Source organism: Oryza brachyantha, chromosome 3 (assembly GCF_000231095.2).
Source record: "Oryza brachyantha chromosome 3, ObraRS2, whole genome shotgun sequence".
Classification (NCBI taxonomy): Eukaryota; Viridiplantae; Streptophyta; class Magnoliopsida; order Poales; family Poaceae; genus Oryza; species Oryza brachyantha.
In genome coordinates this window covers 13,249,398-13,276,007 of record NC_023165.2, presented here as the reverse complement: position 1 = coordinate 13,276,007, position 26,610 = coordinate 13,249,398, and the positions used below count along the sequence as shown (strand labels likewise).

General features: G+C 39.8%; 1 protein-coding gene across 2 annotated transcripts; it reads left to right on the top strand.

The window, feature by feature from the left end:
- The first annotated feature begins 7,375 nt into the window (after positions 1-7,375).
- Positions 7,376-10,724, top strand: LOC102711330 (transcription factor bHLH144-like). 2 transcript variants are annotated; one of them, XM_006650096.3, is made up of 4 exons: positions 7,376-7,416; positions 8,316-8,703; positions 8,792-8,938; positions 9,022-10,724. In XM_006650096.3, exon 4 carries the CDS (start codon positions 9,049-9,051, stop codon positions 9,991-9,993), a length of 945 nt encoding a protein of 314 aa, XP_006650159.1. In that variant the 5' UTR covers positions 7,376-7,416; positions 8,316-8,703; positions 8,792-8,938; positions 9,022-9,048; the 3' UTR covers positions 9,994-10,724. The 2 variants fall into 2 exon arrangements, with proteins under 2 accessions (XP_006650159.1, XP_015690943.1); XM_015835457.2 differs by lacking the exon at positions 7,376-7,416 and adding an exon at positions 7,646-7,661.
- Positions 10,725-26,610: the final 15,886 nt, after the last annotated feature.

Sequence of the window (26,610 nt, the reverse complement as noted above, 5' to 3'; positions counted from 1 at the left end):
TTTTCTTTTTCCCCTGCAGCTACCTCATGCATTGCATTTGCATGCACACAACAAACGCACAGAAACATACATACATACATACACAGAGCGAGTGAGTGCAGACACACACACACATTCAGAGAGGTGGTGTGTGTGTGTGGAAAAGGGCATGGACGATCGAGAGGAGAGGGTGGTTGTGGGGCTAGGGAAACTGCACGCAGGCAGCTCTTTCTTTGGCTTTCCTTTTCTTCTTTTTGGTTTGCTTGGGGCTAGAGCTGCATGCGTAGCCTTGAGGAATGTGGTTGTTTTCTTGTACCGGGGCAGCGCCGGCTCTCTGTTCCTCGTCACTCCAATACAACTCGCGTTTCATTTCCTATGTTCACGACAACTACTCTCTCTCTTCCCCTATTTTAAAATATATGACTTTAGACGTTTAACCAAAACTTATTCTATTGAAATATAAGTTTTTTAAAGTAAAATTGGCATTTTTATATTCATATTCGAAAATAGTTTGTATGATTATATTTGTTGTCATATGAGTGATATTTTTAATAAAGTGATGGATTATTATAAATATCCTAACGAAATAAAATACATTTTATATGTCGAAAGAGATGGATTATTGCACAGCTTATACATATGCATGCATGGTCCTGTGGGAGGGAGTGGCAGGGAGCGAGCGAGTGCACGGCACGGCACGCGTGCGTGCGTGCGTGCTAGGTGCTATCCCCATCTTTCCACCCCTGTACAGTAACATATGGAGCAGAGAGCAGTGGCTTTTTCTTGTATCCGTTTTCTCGTGTCACTCTCGCATGCAGCTTCGTCATCCTACGCTGCATGGGTTAAGCTAGCCGCCTTTCTTTTTTCAACTGTGTCCAACAGTTACCATGAAAGAAGGTATGTCAGTAAGGCCCCGTTTTGTTCCCAAAAATTTTCACCTAAAAACATCATATTAAATCTTTAGATATCTAAATAGAGTATTAAACATAGATAAATTAAAAAACAAATTGCACATTATGTGAAAAAATCGTGAGACGAATCTTTTGAGCCTAATTAGTACATGATTAGCCATAAGCGCTACAGTAATCCACATGCGCTAATGATGAATTAATTAGGCTCAAAAGATTGGTCTCGTGGTTTCCATACCAACCGTGAAATTCGTATTTTCATTCTTGTCCGAAAACCCCTTTGGACATCCGGTCAAACGTCTGATGTGACACGCAAATTTTCATTTCACCAACTAAACACCCCCTAAATGTGCCAGATAATAAGAGGATGCATAGTTCTAGGATATGCTTAGTGGTTCCAACCCATAGGGTTGGCAATATCCTCATTAGGGTCCAAGACCTGCACCCGTCAGGTTAGGGTTATGGTTGGGGGGTATTTTTCTCTCATTGGGATTTGGATTCAGGGCCCCAAATTTTATTTTCAAGGCAAGGGTAGATGAGGAAAACCATCTGCAGAGAAATTATGGGGCCTAAATATATGATGTCAAGCCTAAAGTTCAATATTTTGGCCTACTAGCCTATTTTGTAGGAAATTCTAATCCTTCCCCAAAGACCTCAATTCGCCCGCTCCGACTTGTCGCCACCCGTGCCTACCTACTCCCTCAAGCCCACCGATCTCCCACGCGCCCGCCAGTAGTCGGTGCAACCTAGCACGCGACACCCTGCCACACACCCGATCACCCCCTAGCAGGTGCAGGTGTTCATAACCTATAGCGCAGGTTGTCTCACCCCTTCCAACACCCTTACCCATTCACCTGATGACAACATCACCTCAACTCGACTAACGCTATCACTCATAGTCGCCCATCCATGACATTACCTCAGCCCGTGGCATCATGGCAATGACATCACTTGGTTGTTGACCTACCGCCTTGCCCTCCCATGCAGCTTGCCCCTTGGGCTCGCCGGCTTGCGTTGAGCGGGTCCCATGCCCTACCTGACACCGAAGAAGAGAGTATTCACTTATTTCTGAGGGCATCGGGCCATGTTTGGGGCTAGGGATCGAATTGACCCCAATAATCATTTTGGGGTCAGAGCTGAGGCCATTATTGTCCAACCCAGCCATGTTGCCAACCTTATCACCACGTCAGATTTGCATCTATCGCTCAGCTTGATGTGTACCCCTATAGAACTATTTGTGTCCTTTGCAAGATCCGGAAGCCTTGTCAAAGCAAGGAGCTCCAAGTGGTTCTCTCACTACTCATGTGTGGTCTCTCCTCCCTCACCAATGCAAAGCACCTTGTTCCGTCTATTTTGTAGGTCGCCATTGCCGTGAAGCTTACCATGGCATAAACTGTCTGGTGGGAGGTGGTAAAGATATAGAGGGATTGGTGCCAGAAAAGGGGATGAGACTGAAGAATGTTACTGGAGATCCTATCTCCACATGAGATCGATTTCCCACCTCTCGAGCTCAATCTACGCTAGCCGAAGATCGGTCTACCACCCCCAAGCTCAATCTACACCATCGGAGATCCTATCTCCACATGAGATCGATTTCCCACCTCTCGAGCTCGATCTACGCTAACCGGAGATCGGTCTACCACCCCCAAGCTCAATCTAACACCATCAGAGATCGATTTGTTCCTTCCCAAACTTGATCCGCCTCCGAAGATCGATTTGCCACCTCTCGAGTTTGATTTGCCTCCACATGTTGGCACTGCCATTGCAGCCTCGATCTATAGGCGGAGATTTTTTTTGGGGGGGAGGGGGATGATGAGATAGATGAGAGGAGGAAGAGAAAGTATATCTTGGTAATGACATGTGGGGCATGGGTTAATTTGTGAGTTCTTTTTTAGTTTGAGGAGGTTCACTACAAATTTGGCAATTTGATAAAGTTTTATGGGCCGAAGTATAAAAAAGAGAAGACTTAAAAGTTTTAATGAGACCCATTTCGAGGCACATGCATTCAGGGATCTAGGGTCTTCATCGTTTTTTCCTATATGACATGGCAAAGATCCTCCTCCAAATAGCATTCATTGTTCATGCCCTAATTCAGAAGAGGGGCCATCAATTTTTCAGACCCTCGCACATCAATTTAAGTCCAAGTGTACTGTTTTCCTCCATCTCCACTACCAAAGAGGACTGTCTAGTCCCTCCACTCTTCCTCCCTCCCCTCTACTTCCTTTTCTTCTCCAACCCTATTGATGTGAATTTCTCGTCCCACCATTTAGATCCGCCTCCAAACCACCATCTCTATCTTCCTCATCCCCACTGACGTGCACTTCCCTCACCATTGGATCCAACGTTGAAGTTGCACTGTCATCTTCGCTCGATAGGATGCCTCTTATTTACCATTGGTGAGTTCTCTTTGAGCTGATTCTTTCCTCTCGTATCTCATTTCAAGGTAGAAGAGGACTCCCTAGCCATTAGATTAGGATCCCAACAGTTACAAAATAGGTGACTAAGTTTTTTGGCACAACTTCAGTCGCCTAACAATTCCCTTCGATCAGTAATATATATAAACCACATTGTTAGGATATGTTCAAAAGCCACTATTAGCTAACTCTCTCTATTATCACGTGAACAAATATGATGACATGGAGAAAAAGGAAGAGATGAAAGAGAAAAATGATTTTTATGCATGACAATGGCTTAGAGTTAATTCTCAGTATTTTTTAAGTATTTTTTTCATCGATAGATAAAAAGGAAAGAATAGTAATAAAAAGTATTTTATTATATTAATAAGAAAAATCATACATAAGTCTACCTTTATAAATAAGCATATAAAACAAGTTAGTGTTGCTGATATGAATGAAGGAAAAGTAAATCTCTACCTTTAAACATGCCTTTAAATCCCACTCGATTGAACGCGTGAAAAATCAAGCAACAAATAATTCAGCCATGCATGCGGCCGGATCGACCTCTGTTTTGGAAGATTCCAAATTCCATGCGCATCATGCACGCGTGGAAGAGGATTGCTGTAGCCAGGTTAATTATAATTACATGTGAGTATTAGTAAATTGCAAGAAAAATGAAAGAGAGATGCTGTACATGTGATGTACGTGTGTACTCGATCCATCATCGTCCTCTGGCGCGTGCCCGTGGTGCGTTTGGTGCCGCCTACGGATGCCTTTTTCTTCCGACTTCATGCCATGCCTAAGTGCAGTAGCACTAGCTAGCACCTAGCTAGAGCTTATAATTAAGAAATGCTGGTACTAGCATTTATCCTATTAACATTATAAACAAATACTCCCTATAATTTTTTTAATTAAAGCAGTTAACTTTTAGATTCATGTTTGGCACTTTGTCTTATTTAAATTTTTTTATCTAAATATAAAAAATTATAAATTATACTTAAAGTTACTTAATAATAAATCAAATCATAACAAAATAATAAATAATTATATATATTTTTTTGATTAAGATGATGGGTTAAACCTAGATCCAAAAGTCAACTGCGTCAATTAAAAAAAATCAAATAGAGTACTCCTCCGTCTCTAAATGTTTGACGCCGTTGATTTTTTATACACGTTCGACTATTCGTCTTATTCAATTTTTGTTTGTAAAATAAGTAAAGCTATATATATGCATAAAATTATATTTAACAATAAACAAATGATACAAAAATAATTAATAACTATGTAATTTTTTTAAATAAGACAAATAGTTAACCGTGTATAAAAAACAACTACGTCAAATATTTGGGGACAGAGGAAATAGTATATATTTATATATTTATGTACGTGTGATCGCACCAAAAGGAGGAAAATTAAACTATTAAGGGATTTTGTCACCTACATTCCGGAACTTCTGCTGCTATTCTCTTTCTCTCTTCAATCATGTGTAGCTGAAAATGGTGCACGGTCAGTCCAATCTTGATAGTGGCCCTAAAATGGTCTCTCTTTGTTTGAACACGTCGATTTGCATTCGGTTTTGTCACGAGAACATTTCTATGTGGACCTTTTTAACAGTTTGTTTTAATGTCTCCTTTATTTTGGAACCAATTATATTTAAATGATTAATTAATCAATCAATCTTTTTTTATCCTGATAAAACTCATCCTATTAGTCCTTTTGGGACAAAGGAATGACGCTTGTTAGTCTAACGGAAATTCACACACGAACTAAGGGTGCATTCATGAGAGGGAGTTCCGAACCTTTCTCATTAGCATAGAAAATGAGACGGCTCATTAACGCTTAAGTATTAGCTTAAAAGACTTATAAAATAGAATAATATAATTTTTAAAACATATTATATAATATATTTTTTAAAACTACCGTTTAACGTACAGTTCGGAAAACACGTATAAGAAAAATCTTGGTGGAAAGGTTGCAAGCCTGTATGGCCAAACAATATCTAAATGGGTAAGATTGACTGGTGGATAACTATGTTCCATCATTTAGATCCAATGTGCAGTATATGGTATGAAAATGCGCAGCATGTCCAAAATTAAATATCAATAGGCAATCGAGTTGTGTTTATTGATTCAAGCACAAGATGAACGACACTAAAACTCAGATTTACGGAACTACTAGTTCTTAAGAACATTGGTAATATGCACGACATGATAGAAAGCTATGATGTCCCACCTCACACGCATTTGCATGTCAGATTTGTAAGTATTTTTTCCTATTTTGAATTATATAAAGTTATTTATGGATTTTTCTTTGAAAATCATATTGAAATCAAACCAATAACTGTATTTGTTTCTATACAGATCTCACTTATTTTTCAATTATATTTCACATGGACTCTTTTATGGTAGTGTTTTCTTAAAACATTTTCATGTAAATTTGTAACTAATCCAGGCAAGAAATTCCTTTCATCATTAGTATTGTCCAACCAAATGGTATGGTGCATGCATGCATGCAGCTGAACCGTGATTCCTTCCCACCAAGCAAACAACACAGCACCTCTAAAAGCACTCAAAAGATCATCTTAAACCACTGGTGCTTTTCAAAGGTGAGCTTGCTTAACAAGCAGGGTTTCTTCCCTTCCATTCCATTCCCTGTCAGGACCCAACAACATCACATCCCTACTCCCATGCACCATGCACAGCACATGAACCAGTGAAGCTTAGTCAGAGTTCAGAAAAGATGATAGGTAAAAAGAGGAGGAGAAAAGGGCAAAAAAATATCAGAAAAAAGATGGCTAGTGGAAAAGGCAAAGTCCTCTCCGGCTGGCCGAGAGTCAGAGGAGTTGATCTTACCATAACTACTAGTTTTAATTTATCTACAGTTAATTTAATAGCCAAGTCTCACTTATCGTATACACATTATATCCTGAGATCATGCTATAACTGGCTACAAATCTGTAGATCACTTTTCTTCTCTCTTATCTCCTAAAAGTATGTTTATAGCTGACTTATAGTCTGCTATTGTACTAGATCAACATCAGCCTGCTGGATGGATTGTTTGTGTATAAAAATTACACACGTTGAAAACAAATAAAACATAAAGTGCGTAGTAAAATTATCTGCATTAGAAAATATTATATATATATATATATGGGTGTGAAGATTATATACTAAAGATGGTATATATAAGATGTTTACCCATTGGAGCCAGTATAATAAGGTAACATAAAAGATCAATATAAGAGTTGCCACCTCATATTTTTCTTATGAGTCGTTGAAGAAAGAGGAGAGAAGAGTAAAGATGACTCTAGATGTATAGCGAGCTATGACATGGACTCCTAGAAATTTTGTGAGATCATATGATGGACTAAAGTATTATTATTTTAGGTTAATATTAGATAATGTGAAAAATTATTTAATTAAATTATCCTTATAATATATGAACTTGATATTATGGTGATTCTAAAATTTCATATCAATTTATTGTTGCAATGTTTTCTTAAATTAGCATATAAATTTGGTAATGTAAGTTCTACAATTACGGTTCAAGCTTGAAAACTTATAATTTATTACAATATAGTCCAGTTACCATAGTTATTATTAACCGGTGATTTGCTGGTTAGATTAATATGCTTGATAGAAAAACAAATTCAAATGTTTGCTTTATATATGATATCATTTTTAAAAATGTATAATATATTATTTGCATTATTAAATTGAGTCGAAGCATTAGCACGTTACGGTTACGGTACTAATACGTAATTTGACAATTTTTAATAAAACCAGTAATTAGCGATACTATCGACCGTGCTCCTCCTAGCATAATATTATTGGCCCGCGCGCGTGAACTGGGCCCCGCCCCGCACGCCGCACAGCCGCGCGCGGGGGCATTTCCGTCCGAGGGCGCCGATAAGAAGCGACGCGCCGCACGCTCGCTCGCCCGCCTGCCTCCCTCCCTCTCTCCTCTCTCCCCGTTCCTCGCTGTTGCTTTCTCGTGAGCGCGCGTCTGCGTCTCGCCTCCCGATCCGCGCGTGCCTCCTCCTCCCCCTCCCCCTCCCCCTCCTGCGGCTCGCGCGTCGCCGCCGCCTCGGGCAGTTGCGCTCGCCCTCCTCCCCTCCCTCATGCTCGACCCTGGTGAGTGTTCGATTTGGGTGGGCCTTTTTTTTCCCTCTCTTCTTGGTCGGGATGGGGCCTTCGATCCGTGCGCTCTTTGCCCAAAATCTGTGACAGATAGATAAGATGGATAGGGAGAGAGAGGCACGATTTGGTCGTAGGTCCTCTCTATATCGTTGTGCGAAGGATTGGATGCTCGAGTATGGATACAAGCGCTGTGATGAAATGCTGTGATAATGTTGAGTCCAAGTAACTTGATTTTGCCGGTATGCGGATGGTGTCAGATCGGTCGGTTTTGGTGGATTTTTAACACTTCTTTTTTTGCTTGGCTGGGTGAAAAAGATAGAAACTGGACTGGTGTGTTTCGTTTCTTGGGCTTGTATGAAGATCTCTTGCATGCTAAACCCTAGTCAAACGACCAAATTTGTTTCGTCCTTTTCCACTTTTAAAGGTTCCGGCTCTGGGTTTTTTTTTTTCCTCTGGTTTCCGGTGCAAGATTTGCGTGTTCCAGTGTTTAGGTAGAATAAGACGTGCTGAATGGCCACATTGACACCGATTTCGTTGTGAAAATCATGTATTGAGGATCATCTGGAGCTGATGTTTTCAGATTCTAGGTTACTTTGCCCAAATTAACAAATGCCAAGCATATCATCCCCTCTTTTTTTTAAAAAAAACTTTGGCCTAGTTATTTTCCCCCTTGTGTCTGCAACATTTTAGGAATTTACTAGTGCTGCCTACCAATTTCTGTTAAATTAATTGAAACGGGCTTTACTGTATGCTTTACATTCTTGTGCAAATGTTTAATTACATGTAAGTAGGTTATGAAGCAGGAATTTGATCTAAACATGTAATTTTAAGTTTGCTGCTTGGTCATGTTTAAAGGAACTCTTCAGGTGACCCAATTTTCCTCCTTAATGCAGGTAATTCTGTCTTCGAGGGTCTGTGTAAGTGAAGATATTGAAACTATGACAGGTGCCCCGGCATCATGTGGTTGCTGGCTCTCTCAGTAGATGTGTTCCGCGAAGGCGTCTCCTTCAACCTGTATTGCCGGGTCATTCTGTAAATTGGCCTCCATTGTTGCCCTACTCGAGTCTTGATTCTTTAGTCTGGGAAGTTTGAGACTGAGGATCTGGTTGCTGCCGTTGCTGTGTGGATTCTTTGGTTGCCTGGCAAGTCTTCCAAGAGGAACGGGCAGGGGTACTAATGGTGTGGCAGCCGGTGGCTCACACGAGATTCCGCGTGTTTAAACATGAGAATGGAATCGCTGTGAGAGTTATCGCTTGCTTCCAGCCGTCCCAAGATTGCCAGGTAAGGAGGAAGCAAGTGATCTTCAATTAAGGGTTGCTTTTCTCTGCTGTGGAGCATTTCTAACATTGCTTTGATATTTTTGTTGTAGGCCGAGTACTTCCGTCATCTCCTTAAGCCCGTGACGTAGTTTCACTCCTCCCTCCCATTTGCTGTTGAATAGAACCAGTCCTGTTTTAAGTTTTTGTGGAGCGAAAGCAAAGCAGGAGAATTTCCTGTTCATCTCAATTTTCTGGTGGTAAGAATATATATTTCATCTTTGTGACTATCTGTTTTAAAAACGGGTAGACTAATAAGCAGTTGGGTTTTGGGCAATTTCAGAAGATCCTGTTTGCTGGTTGTCTCTTGATGGGGGAGAAGGTTAATCCCTGGTGCTATTGGCCTAATCCTCCATGGACCGAGAGCTCTGCAAACAATCTCCACCCATCTGATGTTAGCCACGAGAACACAAATTCGATGGCATTCCCTACATACCTGAACAGTGATGGCTACATCTATCCTGGAGTTGCTGCATCTATGCCATCTTTTGCGGCATCTGTTGCTGAGAGACCTGCTTCATTGTCTTCTAGATTTGTCACAACCTTGGCACCCAGTGTGGGAATGTCGACAGCCGATAATCTGAGAAAGAGACCTCTGGTTTTCTTTCATAATGAGAACAATCCCTTTACTGTAGTCCCTCTCCTTCGCAAGGGGGTCTTGGATGCAGTTCCAGAGCTCCAAGGTAGCAACGAAACCAATGTAACTGATGTTGGAGCACAGAATACGGGGTGTATGCATGAGAACACTGAAGAGATTGACGCATTTCTGTGTTCCGACTCAGATGAAGGGTTCTTGAAAGTGCAAGAACTCAACAAAATCTGGAAATACCCTATGCAGAATGACACCATGAGTGTGGAGTCGGTAGCAAGTGCTGGTACTTCCCAACCAGCGAAGAAGAGAAGACTCAGCTCTGGTGCCGACAGGTCTGTTGTTGACACAGCCAGTTCAGCAAGGCCTGACCATTCTGTTGACCAGAAACATCTCAGCCATGACGATGACGCACATTCCTGTTGTATCGGTGAAGTGGAAAGCGAGCACCAGTTTTCTCTGAGAGAAGGAGAAGAAGCAGAAGGTGATGACAGTCCTGATGATCGGAAGCGGAGAAGAGAGAGGATCCAAGAGACTGTTGCTGCACTCAGAAAGATTGTTCCTGGAGGCATTGCCAAAGATGCCACGGCTGTTCTTGATGAAGCGATATGCTATCTGAAGTATCTAAAACTCAAGGTCAAGACACTCGGAGCTGTTTCCCTCTAGCTCCTCAATGGACAGTTCTGTCCTGGTTCCTGAACCCAATGCTTATTTATCCGCATATACACAAGTAATGAGCCACAGCTATACCAGCAATAAGGTGAAATGAAACTGAGCTAGTTCCGATTGATGAAAGAAGGAAAGCTTCCAATGATGGTGCTTTGCTTACAAGGGTCCAATGATTTGAGTGGTTACAAGGAGTATATATCCAGTATTGCAGTATATTACTTCAATTGATGCTGGCAGCCATGTACTCCATCCATCTTCAAGTGTGGAGCAAGCTGCTGTCATCTTTCTTCAGGGAGCAGTTGCATTGCCTCTTGTAGGCACCTCAAAAAAGGCCCTCATGGCGTTGATGGCGCAATAAGTAACACAGTGAAGCTAAGCTATAAAGATCTTTTTTTTGCCCTCCATTGTGGTGTGATCCAAAGCAAAGGAGGGGAGAGATGGGGGGGGGGGGGGGGGGGGGGGGGCAAAGCAAGGAAGGAAGAATGAATGAAGTCCATGCAAAGTGCAGTGCTGGTGCTGCATGCGTCGGTGGCTTTTGACCCCCTCCCAAAGGTGAGATGAGCTGAGATGGGGGCCGCGACTGCGAGGTAGTAGTTCGGCTTCGGCTCGGTGTGTGGTGGCGTGTCCAGCAGCAGATTGTTCTTTCTTTCACTTCTGCCTTTCTACTAGTACACTACATATATTTGCTTTATATGTATAAATACCACGTATGTCTGCGTGTTTGATCCCCACGGCTGCTTTATACGCCTTGTAATGATACGTGTACCTCAATGATTCAACTTTACGTATTCCTTCATTTACGTGCTCTACGCCATCGCCACACCGATGCATGTACATGAGTATTTCGAGCACCTCGACCATATTTGATCATTGTTTTGTCATTTAGTTGGTCATCTAAAATTGATTTTTCTTTGTATCAGTTATCACTTTAATAGAATATATATTATATTATATATATAATTTATAAATATTTTGTAGCTACTTACTCCTATGTTGTTTTACCTTTTCTTTTAAGACTGGATGTTGGGATAGGGAGCGATGATTTCTCTTTATTTTTTTTAGGACAGACGATGGAATGGGTAACCTGCAAAGCTGAACTTAGCCCACGTACACCCCCAGCCTTTAGTTAACTTAATCCTTTCGTTTTTCGCTGCACATTTCCTGAATTATTAACGGTTTTTCGCGTGCACGTTTCCTGAACTATTAATGGTTTTTGTGTAAAAAATAGGAAAGTTGTTATAAAAATTCATATTAATTTATTTTATATTTTTTAATAATTAATAATTAATTAATCATGTATTAATCTATTGGTACTATCTCTCTGTCACTAAATGTTTGACGCCGTTGACTTATGTACGTCTGACCATTCGTCTTATTTAAAAAAATTATATAATTATTAATTGTTTTTATATCATTTCATTTATCGTTAAGTATATTTTTATGAATATATATCGCTTTACATATTTTACAATTTTTTTAAATAAAACGAATGGTCAAACATATATAAAAAAATCAACGACGTCAAAATTTAGAAACGGAGGGAGTATGTTTTTCACGCCGAGTAAGGATGCGTTTGGTTGGTTGGTCAAGGTGGAATGGAATATGACCATCAGTTTTATGTTTGGTTAGATGGATAGGATGATCCAATTTTTTATTTGGTTGGATGGATGAGGATGGATAAAATGGACATATTGAATTACTAATAAATAATAATATAAATTAATCATCATAGATTTTATCGTAATTAATATAAATTATCAATTAAATATATCTATCATCATTAATTAATAATAATTTAAACTTGGTAATTACTAATTAATGTTAAAACAAGGTAATTATCACTAATGATCATGGTTCGTTAAGGTGGATAAGCTAATCCGGCCAATTTGGCTAGATACACTCACCCAGTATCTTCGTATAATATTCATTTTCTGAGCCACCATATCCAATTTCGTTCATAAACCAAACGCATCAAAAATCTAGATGACCATCTTCTGTCTAGACATATCCCACCAACCAAACGTAGCCAAAGTTAAGTCATCCACCACACTACGGAACGCGGCCTTATAAGTAGTACAAAGTGTGCGCATGCACAGCTGATGAGTGGGCCAAGCGAGGGATGGATTGATTGATTTCGTTTGATTTTGTGAGGGTGCTTGGAACGGGGACGAGGCCGGTCTCGCTCTGGGTGGGCCTAGCGGCGTCGTTGACAGCATGATAAGGCAGCCATGCGTGGGCATGGGTTGGTTCATTTTACTAGTACTTGATTGCGAGGCAGGAGGACGGCCGGCGAGCTGCCTCTTTTTCTCTCCCTCTTTTTCTTTCAATTTTTGGCTGCCTGAGAACTAATAGTTATAGTGGGGGCCTGGAGTGGAGGAGGCGTGCATGGATTAGGCGTGGCGTGATGCGGTGTAACCGCAAGGTAGGTGGTGGGAAGCGTACGTCCGTGCAGCGAAGCCAAGAAGCGATCGAGCGGGCGGGCAGGCAGCTTTTGCTTCTCGATCTCTTCGTGCGACGCGCGAGCGACGGCGGTAGTTGGGGAGCAGCTGGAGGCGCGCGCAAACGTCGCGGCGTGCGCTGCTGCGGATCGATGTCGATCCACCGAAGCCGCGCCGATCGCCCCCACCACGGCCAGGCGCCCACGCCACGCGATCTTGATCTCTGCTCCCTCCCTCGGGCGGCACTGCAGTGTCACGCGCGCGTGCCTATCTCGGTGGTGGTGGTGGTGGTGGGTGCGCCTTGTTACCCGCGGGAAATTAAGCGAGGCGCGCGCGTGGCGTTTCCTCCTTTTTTTTTTTTTCTTTCTGCCGTATTATTATTGCGAGGGCTCCGATTCGAGCGACATAGCGCAGGCTCCACTGCCCCCCGCCTGCTAACGGGCCAGGGGCCCAGCACCGACCCACGGACGCCCCCGTTCATCTGTTTTTCATGTCCATGCTTTTTGGTTGACGGTTTTTTAAGTAGCTAGTACTAGAAAGAACACGCGGCAATGCAACTTACACCCGGTATGTAGATGGGCCAGTCTATTACATACATACATATAGCATCGTAATAATTAAAATATTATATATCTAGCAAATCATCTCTCTTTTCTCTATCTTACAAATGTGAACTTATGTCTTAACCAGAACGATTATTTTTTATTTTTAAAAATAATATCTCTCCTATAGTTCTCTAAATTTGATTATCCAACTATTAAAATTGCTAAGTCTTCTTTACGTGGCATTTTATATCGTATTGGATCACCTTTCACTGCCCCAATGATTTGAGTACTAAATTGAACATCTTTATATTCTTCAAACATATTGCAAGCGTAGAAAAAAAAATTTAAAAGTTGTTCGGCTATATAAGGATTAATATTAATATTTTATATTTTTTTATTTAGAGTTCGTATTCTATTTTTAATTTTATTCCTTGTATCAAAAATATATAATATATAGTTCGGTACATTTTAGAGTGTTATTAGGCTTAGGTAAAACAGATTGAATACGGTGATGTATATATGGGCCACTATCATTATTTCTAACCGAACCCCGCGCGGTGCAAGAGCAAGCGGCCCTGGCTGGCAGGATGGCAGATAACCGGCGCGTTTTGCTCGCGCGCCGGCAAATAAATCGCGTCGGCCTCTGGCTGCTCATAGAGCAGCTAAATTTATAGCCAACTATAAGCATAAATATTTTAAAGAGATAAGAGAGAAAAAAATATGGGCTATTAATTTATAGCCAGCTGCACACGTGTTCCCAAACAAAATGTGTGTATGATATGTAAAACTATTTATCAATGTTTTATAGGTAACTATTGTATGAATTAGCTATTAAATTGACTATAAATGAATTGAAGCTAATAGTTGGCTATATTATTGAACTTGCTCTTAGCGTTCTTGCACAGGAATCCAAGTGCTACTGTGCTGGTAGCTAGCCCCCTCAGAGCAAGTTTGACTAGCTCCAATTAATCTATAGTCAATCTAATAGCCAACTTATACAACAGTTACCTACAAAACATTAGTACATAGTCCATATATCATACACACTGTGTCTTAGAGTCCGTGTGTATCTGGCTACAAATTAGTAGCACACATCTCTTTTATCTCCCTTCTTATCTCTTTAGAATATGTTTATAGCTGGCTACAAATTAGTAGCCCACCTCTCTTCTCTCTCCCTTCTTATCTCTTTAGAATATGTTTATAGCTGGCTTATAGCCTGCTATTATATCTGCTCTTAGAGCAAGTTTAATAGTAAAGCTAACTTACTAGCTATAAATTTATATTATAGTCAACACATGTAATAGATTGGCTATAAGGTTGGCTATAATTTTTATCTCTTTCTCTACCTTTATATTTAATGCATTTTTTTAGAGTTGGTGTATAGCTGGTTCTTATATGAGAGCCAACCCCTCTCTTTTTTATTACCTCTTTTCTCCATATCAACTTATAATTAACTTATAATCTAACATTATACTTATTATACTTGCTCTAACGACAATCTCCCTGCGAGCTCTTGCAGAATGATGGTCTGTGATTGACCTTGTCAAGTTTAAACTGTAGTTAGTTTTGTTTAATATTTTTTGGGTGAAATATCATACCGAATGGCTAAAGTGAATTTATCGTACGCGCTGACGATGCCGCGCGGCAGCCGCAGCAGGAAAAGAAGCCACGTTCGACACAGAAAGAAGGCCCGCGAAAGATCCGGAAGATACGAGAGAACGACGAGCCGTGTTGTGGATAATCGGACGATGCTAACTTCCTCGGATAATCGGACGATTCAAGTTGCGCCCACGTGGACGTGTTTGTTGGCCATGAAAGTGCATGGAATTCGGTACTAGAGAGATGCTATAAATAATGAAAGTTACTCCTATAAATTAAAAATATACTTTATAAAAGTGAGATGATGAACTTTAAAATATTTTTAAAAATATATTATTTATTTTAAAAATATATTATTTAGCAGTTAAAACACGTACACATAAAAATCAATAAATAATATGGCTATCAAATACGAGCACTACACTATGCTAAGGGCTTGAACCTATAAGCATGCATTTTCTCTTCTCAAGCTTTCCATATATGGCACAACCTGACGGAGAGGTACTCCGATTGAAAAAACAAAATTTATTTTTAGTTTCAATTTTTCAATTTGAGTTACGACATATTTATGCCGGGTATTGTCTCCCATCCCGAAGCAATAATCGGCAGATACATTTTGTGACGGGTATGTGGCCTAACCGGGCTAAATGATGATCTATTTGTGCCTGTGCCAGTTATTGGTTCCCATCCCAAAGCAGTCACATTTATGCCGAGTATCGGAACCAACCGGCATGAAGAGCTATGGCCGGATCGATCCGTGGATAGCTTAGAATTAACTCTAGTTTAATAAAATAAACTAATCTTTACTACTAAATAAAATTTAGTTTATTTAGTTGAACTAAAGTTGACCCTAAAATACCCATGTATCGATACCATTCCTAATCCATCAGCTTTAACAGTTTGAGCCAGCGAGGAGAACAGACATTATGTTCATTGCTAACAAGGAGGGAGAGACGAAGTTTTGCAATTTTTTCTAGTTAATTGTGAATATTTAATCCTAGTTGTACATCTAAAGTTTCTTCATCAAAAGGTTAGTACAAAAGTATATGGGAACTTGTTAAATACTTGTTGCAATTTGAAAGTAATTTTTTGCACTTACATGTTGCCAAAACCTATGCAGATATATAGCTCTAATGTGACTATTTAATTTAGATCTCGTTATATAAGTTTGCCCATTATATCAATTATTAATTTTTCCAATTTATAATGTTAATAATTACTATATGTGGACGACTTGGGAAATTTAATTAATTTAGATCTCTTTGTTTTTATTTTTAATTTTTAATTCGGTGTGCATGCATATGTGAACCTTTCGGCACACTCATTTTCATTTTTTTTTTATTTTGAGCCAATTATGTTGGTTTGCCAATGCTGACTAGCTCTAGCTAAACTATGGGCTATGTGCACAATTAATTCACATCTTTTATAGCGCAATTAATTATTTATTGCATATATCAACATAGGTATGTAGTACATCCTACCTCCGTCTCATATTAAGTTTATTTTTTAATTTTTAGATATAATGTTTTGATTGTTCGTATTATTTGAAATTTTTTTACGATTAATATTTTTATAGCCACCGATGGTAAAACAAAAATAGAACTTTACGCGTGACTAATTTTTTTAATTTTTTATATAAATTTTTCAAATAAGACGAATGGTCAAATGTTGGAGTACAGAAAACAAAAAATAAAATTATTATAGGACGGAGGTAGTATTAGATAAGGTCTATTTAGTCATTAATAGACCGTACATTTTTATCTACGACATGTTTTTAATATAGATGGATCGTCACTGGATATATAATGGATATATAACTCGAAGCATAGCTCCACATACTACATTTAAGGATTAACTACATTTGTGAGCATAGCGGAGGACTTCATGATTCAGGAAAAGGCTGACTGTGTAGCATGCCCTTATCTTGATTGCAAGGATGAGACAGGGCTTTTCGTACAACAAATTTATGAAGGCCTTATGACATGTGATTTTATGCCTGGCTATATGTTATGTCCTAAGTTTTATTCAAGCCAAGAATTAATTAAGTAATATATTAAAAATAATTTATTAATTAAAGTTCAGGAGAAAATCAGTGTATAAATTTAATTAAATTAATTGGAAGCTTTTCGGAATGTTCTAAAATGTCTCGAAAGTATTTTAAATGATTAACATGATTTAAATTTAAATTGTAGTCAATAAAATTTGCTCTAATAAACTTAATAAAAATCGGTAACATTGAAGGCAATTTCTTTTTTTTCCTCCCTCCTTTTTCTTTTCTTTTCCCTTCTTTCTTTCTTCCTTTTTCCCTTTTCTTTTTCCTCTTTTTCTTTTCTTCCCACCCTGGCCGAACTCCCCTCCTCCCTGCCATCCCCTGTGCGATCACCCCCTTTGTCCCTGGATTGCACATCTCTCCCAATTCCCCCCTTGTGCGCCACCTCCCCCCTGCCAGCCGGCACCCCCCTTCATCCTATCTCTCCTTGTGGGCCCCACGTGTCATCCCCTTCACTCCTCTCTCACCGAACCATGGGGCCCACCTGTCAGCTTTAACTCTCCCTTTCCCTTTTTGACTCTCTCCCCCGTGAGCCCCACTGTCAGCATCTACTCCTTGCCTTGTGTCACTGCCCAGTGAGCCCCAGCTGTCAGCCGACCCCCTCTCTCTCCTGTGCTGACGTCATGCCTCCGATTAATTGCGCAATAATTCATTAAGGTTTTCTGTTTAGTTTAAAAACACAGTTAACCTTCTAAAATTCATAGCTAATTCATCTAGTCTCCGTTTAGGTCCATTCAAGTTTCATTAAATCTAGAAAAATGCCAAGAATTCATTAAAAATAGTTTCTTTCTCTGTTTCAGTAGTTTTATAGCTTGTTTTTGCTTATTTTGCCTTGTTTATCGTAGGTTTTGACCCCGTCGCAGCGCCGTCGTGGCGTCGCCGAGCCTTGCCGTCGGCCGTCCACCGCTGCCCCTCTCCGCCATTCGCGCCGCCACCGCCGTGCGCCGCCACCGCCGTCCTCCGCCGCTCACCGGACTGACCGCTGCCTCCCTCCTCCATTCGGCCGAAGCCGCCTTCCCTTCTCTTAGGTGTTACTTGTTGAGTACGGTGGTTTGTACTTAGCCTTACTTAATTTTTCCCCCACCAGAGAAAGTGCCAGAGTTCTAGTCAGAAGGTTGTTCCTAAGATTGAAGTGAGGTTCAGTCCACCGTCAAGAATGTCTGTGGTGTGGAGCCGTCATCGCCAGCTGAAACTGAAGATTAGATGGTTTAGTTTGTTTTCCTTTTCTGCTGCATTTCGAAAGATAATTGTTTTTATTTGTTTTTAAGTCGTGGAACTGTATATTGATTTGTCATAGTGTGTACTTGGGCTAATTCCTGAACCGAGATTAATGCGTGCTATTGTTTAGAAATTGGTGTAAATTTCTGGGCGTGACAAGTTGGTATCAGAGCCAATCTTGACCGTAGGATGAGCCAAATAGAAACCTGAGGAGCCTTCTGTCATATGCATTAGGTTTTGCAAAATTTGAGTTGTTTCGAAAAAAAAGAGTCGAGTCTTTTGGTTTTTAAAGTTTAGTGAGCATACTTGCTTCTCAAACCTTGATCTCTCTAGATGTGTGTCATCCTATCAACGTAACCCGTGCCTTCGTCGTAGCAGTCGTCAGCAACTCCTTCCGATCAAGAGTCAAGACCGAAGAGTCAAGTTCTGCCAGCAGTGAAGAGTCATGCATTTGCTACTCCAAGCGTCGCTCTCAAGATGAAGATGGAGTTGTTCAAGAGTCAAGCTTCGCTTCGTCAAGCCGTCGCAGTTGCTTTTGAGCCGTAGATGTTACCCTAGCATCGTCTTTTAGTTGTTGCTTGGTAGTTTGTGTGTGTAGGTTTGTTTTGGGGTTAGCGGTTCACCATAACTAGTGGTGGAGTTATGGTCGTACCACCAGGAGTCGTGTGCTCTTTTTCAGTGTTTTAATCAAGATCAGAAAATTACAATAGAATGATTCAGAAAAGCCCTTTGTTTGGTTTTCTCCTTTGCCTTTGTTCTGTCCTCCTGCTCTGAAGATGGTCAACACAAGGAACGACAACAACCGCAACAACACCTGAGCAACTGGAAGTGAAGAAAACCAAGGTGTTTCTTCCAACTCTAGGCTGCTCATCTGCACATCTTTAACAGCTCCTCCGAATCTCGGGGACGAGATTCTGTTTAAGGGGGTAGATTTGTCACGCCCTGAGTTTTATTCAAGCCAAGAATTAATTAAGTAATGTATTAAAAATAATTTATTAATTAAAGTTCAGGAGAAAATCAGTGTATAAATTTAATTAAATTAATTGGAAGCTTTTCGGAATGTTCTAAAATGTCTCGAAAGCATTTTAAATGATTAACATGATTTAAATTTGAATTGTAGTCAATAAAATTTGCTCTAATAAACTTAATAAAAATCCGCAACATTGGAGGCAATTTCTTTTTTTTCCTCCTTCCTTTTTCTTTTCTTTTCCCTTCTTTCTTTCTTCCTTTTTCCCTTTTCTTTTTCCTCTTTTTCTTTTCTTCCCACCCTGGCCGAACTCCCCTCCTCCCTGCCATCCCCTGTGCGATCACCCCCTTTGCCCCTGGATTGCACATCTCTCCCAACTCCCCCCTTGTGCGCCACCTCCCCCCGCCAGCCGGCACCCCCTTTCATCCTATCTCTCCTTGTGGGCCCCACGTGTCATCCCTTCACTCCTGTCTCACCGAACCATGGGGCCCACCTGTCAGCTTTAACTCTCCCTTTCCCTTTTTGACTCTCCCCCGTGGGCCCCACTGTCACCGTCTACTCCTTGCCTTGTGTCACTGCTCAGTGAGCCCCAGCTGTCAGCCGACCCCCTCTCTCTCCTGTGCTGACGTCATGCCTCCGATTAATTACGCAATAATTCATTAAGGTTTTTTGTGTTTTATTAAGGTTTTCTGTTTAGTTTAAAAACACAGTTAACCTTCTAAATTTCAGAGCTAATTCATCTAGTCTCCGTTTAGGTCCATTCAAGTTTCATTAAATCCAGAAAAATGCCAAGAATCCACTAAAAATAGTTTCTTTCTCTGTTTCAGTTGTTTTATAGCTTGTTTTTGCTTGTTTTGCCTTGTTTGTCGTAGGTTTTGACCCCGTCGCAGCGCCGTCGTGCTGTCGCTGAGCCTTGCCGCCGGCCGTCCACCGCTGCCCCTCCCCACCATTCGCGCCGCCACCGCCGTCCTCCGCAGCTCGCCGGACTGACCGCCGCCTCCCTCCTCCATCCGGCCGAAGCCGCCTTCCCCTCTCTTGGGTGTTACTTGTTGAGTATGGTGATTTGTACTCAGTCTTGCTTAATTTTTTCCCACTAGAGAAAGTGCCAGAGTTTCAGTTAGAAGGTTGTTCCCAAGGTTGAAGTGAAGTTCAGTCCGCCGTCGAGAATGCCTGTGGTGGGGAGCCGTCATCGCCAGCTGAAGTTGAAGATTAGATAGTTTAGTTTGTTTTCCTTTTCCACTGCATTTGGATAGATAATTGTTTTATTTGTTTTTAAGCCGTGGAACTGTATATTGATTTGTTATAGTGTGTACTCAGGCTGATTCCTGGACCGAGATTAATGTATGCTATTGTTCTAAAATTGGTGTAAATTTATGGGCGTGACACTATACCTATTGAACCAATAATGTGAAAGTCAGATTATGAATGGTGGATACTCTGGTGGTGAAGTTTTTTGTAGCCATGGCAACAAGGCAAGGCGCTCCAAAGCCACTCAAGTCTGATTATGAATGGATCGTGTCTAAGAAACACTTGTGTGATGAATCTATTGATAATCATATGAAAGGTTGGTCATTACTCATTAGAAGGCAAAAGGTCATATTCTAAGCAAAGTGGTGCACCCATCGTGCAGTCAAAGTATGAACTCGGCCATCCCTTGGTCCCTCAGGATAAGTTGAAAAACTAACGGTGCAAATGCGAAGATTATACTATTGGTACATGGAAGAGTCCGCAATCTCACTGCCTACTATACCGATGTGGAGTTTTACCATGGTGACAGGGTGGCGTGGATGGGATTCAAAACTTGCACCAAGTTTACCAAGTAGACACTCTCAACATCTGTATGATGCACCTTTGTTTCTGTAAGTACTTCATTTAATTGCAAAGTTTTCAATTCTTATATTCAGTTTCCTTCGTGTACATGCCTAATATCCATTTTTTTAATAGGAGGTGCATGATGAAAGCAAGAAGTGACATGAACCGATCGGTCTTATTAATCCACAAGTAGTGAACAAAATGATGGCCGTCGGCAATCTCGAAACGGCGGTAGACCACTTGACAACAACTTTTACACTGTTGGGTTCATATGACATGATTCCCCTACCCTTGTTGTGACAAGTACGTGTCTCACTATTCGTTCATCGTCGTTTACCATATGTATACAAAAAAGTTTAATCAGCTACGTATTTTGGTAGCTTTCATTGGCCTCTTCTTGTCATCAATCTTCGTATAAGGCATATTACTGTGATGGATTTTCGTCGCAGGAAACAAGAAGAATTTTAGGAATTCATAGTTGCCGTAGATAAGGAATTCATACATGTGACATGTCCTAGATAAGGTGTTCATCCGCCACAGCAAAACATCATCACATCAAAAGTTCACCATGACAAACAACTTTCCTTTGTACATACCACCACTAGGGAACAACCGATGCACATTTTAGGTCATGAAGTACGTCATGTTATTCTCTAACAGTGGGTTAACATTTCTCAATGGCGTAGAGATATACATCTTCTTACTCTGTTATAAATATTTCATCAGTGAATTAACATTGAGTTCACCTCGATGCACAAAAACCAGCTGGACACAAGTGCTCTAACGAATCTTTAGATCTAGTTCCTTCAAGGCGAATTCGCTAACTTCATCCTAAGGGAAGTAATTTTGAAAGAGGACAAGTTCAATATATCGATGGACCTGCATGTAAGTAATACGGAAACTTCACCAGCATCTAAAGATATCGACTTGTCAGATGCACAGATATGGAGGGAGTAAATATATTATGGACTTAACAAGAATGAATAGTTTAGTGATTGAGCAAGCGTGCTCATAAATTTCTCAAAAGAAGCCCAAACCCTCCAAAGTGAACAGAACTTATTTCGCTTTTATTCGCGCAAAGCATCGATGTCTTGTACTTTCTTCATGTTTTTTATATGACGTCGTTGAATTTTATATTTATGTTTGACAATCTATCTAATTAAAAAAATAATTATTAATTATTTTGTTATAATTTTGTTATTATGAGAACTTTAAGTATGATTTATAATTTCACATATTTGGATAAAATTTTTGAGTAAGATGAATGATCAAACGTAAACATAAAAGTTAATGGCATCATATAAAAAATATAGAGGGAGTATTACTTTATGGGGAATGCTAGTGTATGGTATCCCATTTCAAAACGAAATATGACAGTGGTATCAGCCGATACTTAAGTGTTATCAATTGATACTATGGTGGTATCAGTTGATACCCTATCGATAATGATTGATACTAAGATGGTCTTATCAATACCCGTCGATGTTAGATGATAGTCTAAAATATAAATGATATCTTAAAATATTTTAATTATAATTTTAAAGAAAAATCAATAAATTGATAAAAAGGAAAAAAAAAGTCCAACCTAGGTAACGGATTGAGTGGCTAGTATTACAAAAAATCGTCATGTTTCCAACGGTACGCGTGGTGTACCCAATTCTAGCATTTTTCATATTAGAAAAGAGTCCGATTTTTTTTTATGTAAGCACATGCAGAGCTGCAATTCCAAATCTAAGCACGCAATATTTGAAATTCTACTTCTAATCAATGTGTCTAGGTGACCGCGTCAATGTTCCCAATAAATTGGTTGTTTGTTTTGTTGTCTAACAGGCAACAGGTAAATGGGCCTTTTCCTGCCACAAACCATGGGCCGTCCAATTGAGAGTATTTGTACGTATAGCCTAGTAGTGCATACAACCAATTGGTTAGATGCACCATAAGAGAGGCAAGAAAAATTAGGGCAATCTGCCGCCGGCCTCAGTTCCTCTACTGCCGGCCTCAGTTCCTTTGCCCTAATCCAAAATCGATATTGCTTCACTTCGGATGTTGGCTTTTATTTTAGAGATTGGAACTGCATATACGGTGAGATTTCTCATTCAGATCTAATTTATCTACTACAATTTTGAAGACCATATAATTCGTGCTAACATTCTTCATTTGTTTCACATAGCACTGACTCATCTACTTGGCAAGGAGAAGAAAAACACAGGGTAGTATACTAATCAGTTCAATTCTAGCGATTGATTTTAGTGGGTCAGTTACTTTGTGCTTGTGAGTTTAGTTAGTCCCATGTGCTCAAAATACATAAATTCAATATGGTACCAACGACGCTACCACTACCATATTAGGAGGTTATATTCGATAGCCCACTGATACATAATGCAATCTATACAGACATCTGCAATTATTTGGGATGTGTATATGTGACATAAGAAAAGCAAGACCCACATGATGATTATCATTACCGTTACTGGCAGCGGCCACTATCACTATTGTTGTTATTACCACACTCACTAGTAGTAATGTCGTCAAATCTAGGCCACTGCCGCCACCACCACCATTGTCATGTCGTGTTTTTATGTAGTACTGTAATTTAAATTAGATCTGCTTACTAGTATATTTTTTGTTTTTATATTATTACACATAAGTTTGATATATACATGATTCACACTACTTTCACATGTTTGTCTAGTGAATGATAATAACATTTTACTATTCTTTAGGCACAAGTACACAAGCCATGTTAATTGTTCTTGTCTATACGGGTGGTGAAATCCAATATGAAGAGAAGACAGGTGCATCATATAGCATTCCTCCAAAGATTACTTTTCCTGCTACCAAGTATACTGCTTTTGAAGATGTGAAACATGAGATTTTTCATGGTCTACAATATTCGGAGGCTGAATATTCATTGGTTATACAAGTAAGATATGATGTTGGAGCACCTAGGCCACATTTTTTTCAATTGATCCCTTTATATGAGGAAAGATCTTGGCAAATGATTCTTCAAATGACTTTAGCCCGGACCAATTGGCATATGGTGGAATTGTACGTTAAAATTGCATTAATCAATATTGGGCCTGCACAAACTACTTTTAGTATGGGTGGAATGACAAGAGGAGATACTGAACCTTCCACTACTCCGGCCATTGCAATTATCGAATAAGAACTAGTTAATCAATCATCTAGTGATGGCATCTCTCCTAATAATAATCAAGAGAGACTAGAATCGATTGTGATGCCCTCCCTTGATGGCCATAATTCAAGGAATCAGGAGCAAAAAAATGTTGAAGAGGAGGATTATGTTGGAGAGGAGACAGAGAATGAAGCCAATATTGAGGAGGCTTGGGAACCGGACGATTTGGAGGGTGGTGAGGATGAAGCCAGTATGAATGATAATACTACATTGGTTAATTCAGTCAAATCATTGCCACTCATGGGTAGGTCTGGTAAGCACCCCATAAGTGCCTTTCATGACATTTATGTGTTACGTCAAACAGCAGCTGATGATTGTTTCTTTGGTTCAAAGAGACATTTTGAGAGTTCATTGGCTAAAGGTCGAACTTTCGATTCCAAGCAACACCTACAATTTGCAGTAAATGAATTTCATATTATTAACAATATGGAAGTAAGAGTAACAACAAACAACAAGTCAAGAATAGATTTCAAGTGCAAGGATAATACCTGCAAATGGAAGCTATATGGAAAATCAACCAAAATTGGTTCAAGCTAGAAAATACAAACTTGCCAATATCCCCATACATGTCGTGCACCTGCTGACCGGTTTGATCATGCACAACTAATAGCGACAATTATTGCTGATGTGATACGTGATGATCTAAAAGAGAATTTGGAGTTGAGTATAATGAGTATACGTCAATTGGTTCGACAAAGATATAAAACTATGAAGCCACACTACAACAAGTTGTGGCGTGGGCGGGAGTTGGCCATAGCTCAACTTTTTGGTAGTTGGGAAGAATCATATGGACTTGTCACGCCATTGTTGGAGGCAATGAAAGTATCTAATCTAGGCATAAAATATCAACTTCTATCAAATCCTACAACACCTGAAGGGCGTCGAGCATTCAAATGTTTGGCTTGGGCTTTTGGACCATGCATTGAATCTGTTCCTCACCTTCGACCAGTAATTAGTAATTAGTATAGATGTATCTTTTTTATCTGGTAGGTATCAGGGCAGGTTATTGATAGCATGTGGATATGATGCTGAAAACAAGTTACTACCACTAGCTTTTGCAATAGTGGAGAAGGAAGATAGTGCCAACTGGGGTTGGTTTATGAGATGGCTGCGAAAAGAGGTGATTGGTTTTGGTAAATTCATGTGTGTTGTTTCTGATCGCCATAAGGCTATAAAGTGGGTCTTTAAGCAACCACATATTGGTTGGAATGAAAGTGGTGGTGAATGTGTCCATCGATTTTGTTCCCAACATATTGCTGAGAATTTATACAAACAATGTAAAAATGATGAAGTGATAAAAACATTCAAGTGGGTTGTTAAGAAGAAGAAACCTCGCAGATTTGCAGAAAGCATGGATGCAATTACACAAAGTTGTCCTAATGCAACTGATTATTTAAAAAATATGGGAAAATATAGGCAAGAGGATAAGGACAAGCCTGATAAGCCCGAGAAAGTGTTCCAGTGCTTTGATGGTGGTTATCGTTGGGGTATAATGACAAGTAATGGTTCTGAATCATTAAATAATGTGTTCAAGTACTCAAGGAGACTGCCTATAACAGCAATAGTGGAGGAAACATTTAACAAATGTTTAGAATGGTTTGTTGATCGAAGAAAGTTTGCTCTTGAACATGTAAATTCAAGGAAAATGTGGTCCGAGCGGGTTGAGAATTTGTTAGTGAAGCGAGGGAATAAAGCTGGGTCTATGCATGTGGCTTCTTATGGTGATGAAGGTGGCGAGTATGAGGTGAAGGTTGACCGTGAACGAGTTGCGGTTGTTCAAGGAAACCATACTATATATGTTCGAAGAGATTTCAAGTATAAGGTAATCATACACAGTAATACTCCTCCGATGTGCGAATGTTTAAAGCCAAACCTTACCGGAATACCTTGTGCTCATGTCCTTGCTGTTTGCAAGCATAGAAATTTCAATGAGAATCAATTTATCCATCCATATTACTCTGCATCAACACTAGCAAACACTTGGTCGGGTCAATTCCATCCATATGGAAATCAGAATGAGTGGCCACCATATGTTGGTCCAATCATTGTGCCTGACCAGAGGTTAATACAATGGGGTCGGCGGAGACACAATAGAATCCCAATGTATATGGATGAAATGCAAGGTCGACGATTGGGACATCAGGCACATCGTTCAACAAGAGATAAAAATCAATCTGGTTTGTAACCATATTTTTTGTTATGATAGAATTTTAACTTTATTTAGTTCTACAATATACTGATATATATACTTAAACCTGCAGGTGCATCATCGAGTCGGCCTTATAATGATCTAGTCATCGGGATTTAATATATTCCATAGAACAAAATAAAAAGCTCAGAACAAGACTAGCTGGGAACACTTGTGATGCAATGTCTTGTGTTATTTCTGGGATATATGTTATGAAGGCTACAGTATACTGTGATTGTAACTTAATAATGCCCCAAATTTTAAGGGTAAATGAACTGACATTTGTATTATTATTTTTACTCTGTAACAACATTTGCTTATGATTTGTTCGGAGCCTGCACATTAATTATGCTTAAAATGGTGTTATTTCGCTTTTACAAATCATTTTAAAGCATATGTATTTCTTAGTGCAATCGGAATATAACAACCTTTGTTGTTGTCTGCCAAACAAAAAGAGTTCACGCTGCATGATTGCTAAGCCACGCACGTTATTGGAAATGATCAAACAAGGCAGAAAAAAGGCCCATTTATCTCTTGGGCATTTAGCAAAACAAACAGCCCATTTATTTGTTGGCCATCCTATCATGAGAATTGACGTGGA

Bases quoted from the DNA above. Each gene is read 5' to 3' on its own strand.
- LOC102711330 (XM_006650096.3), top strand. From the start codon at position 9,049: ATGGGGGAGAAGGTTAATCCCTGGTGCTATTGGCCTAATCCTCCATGG.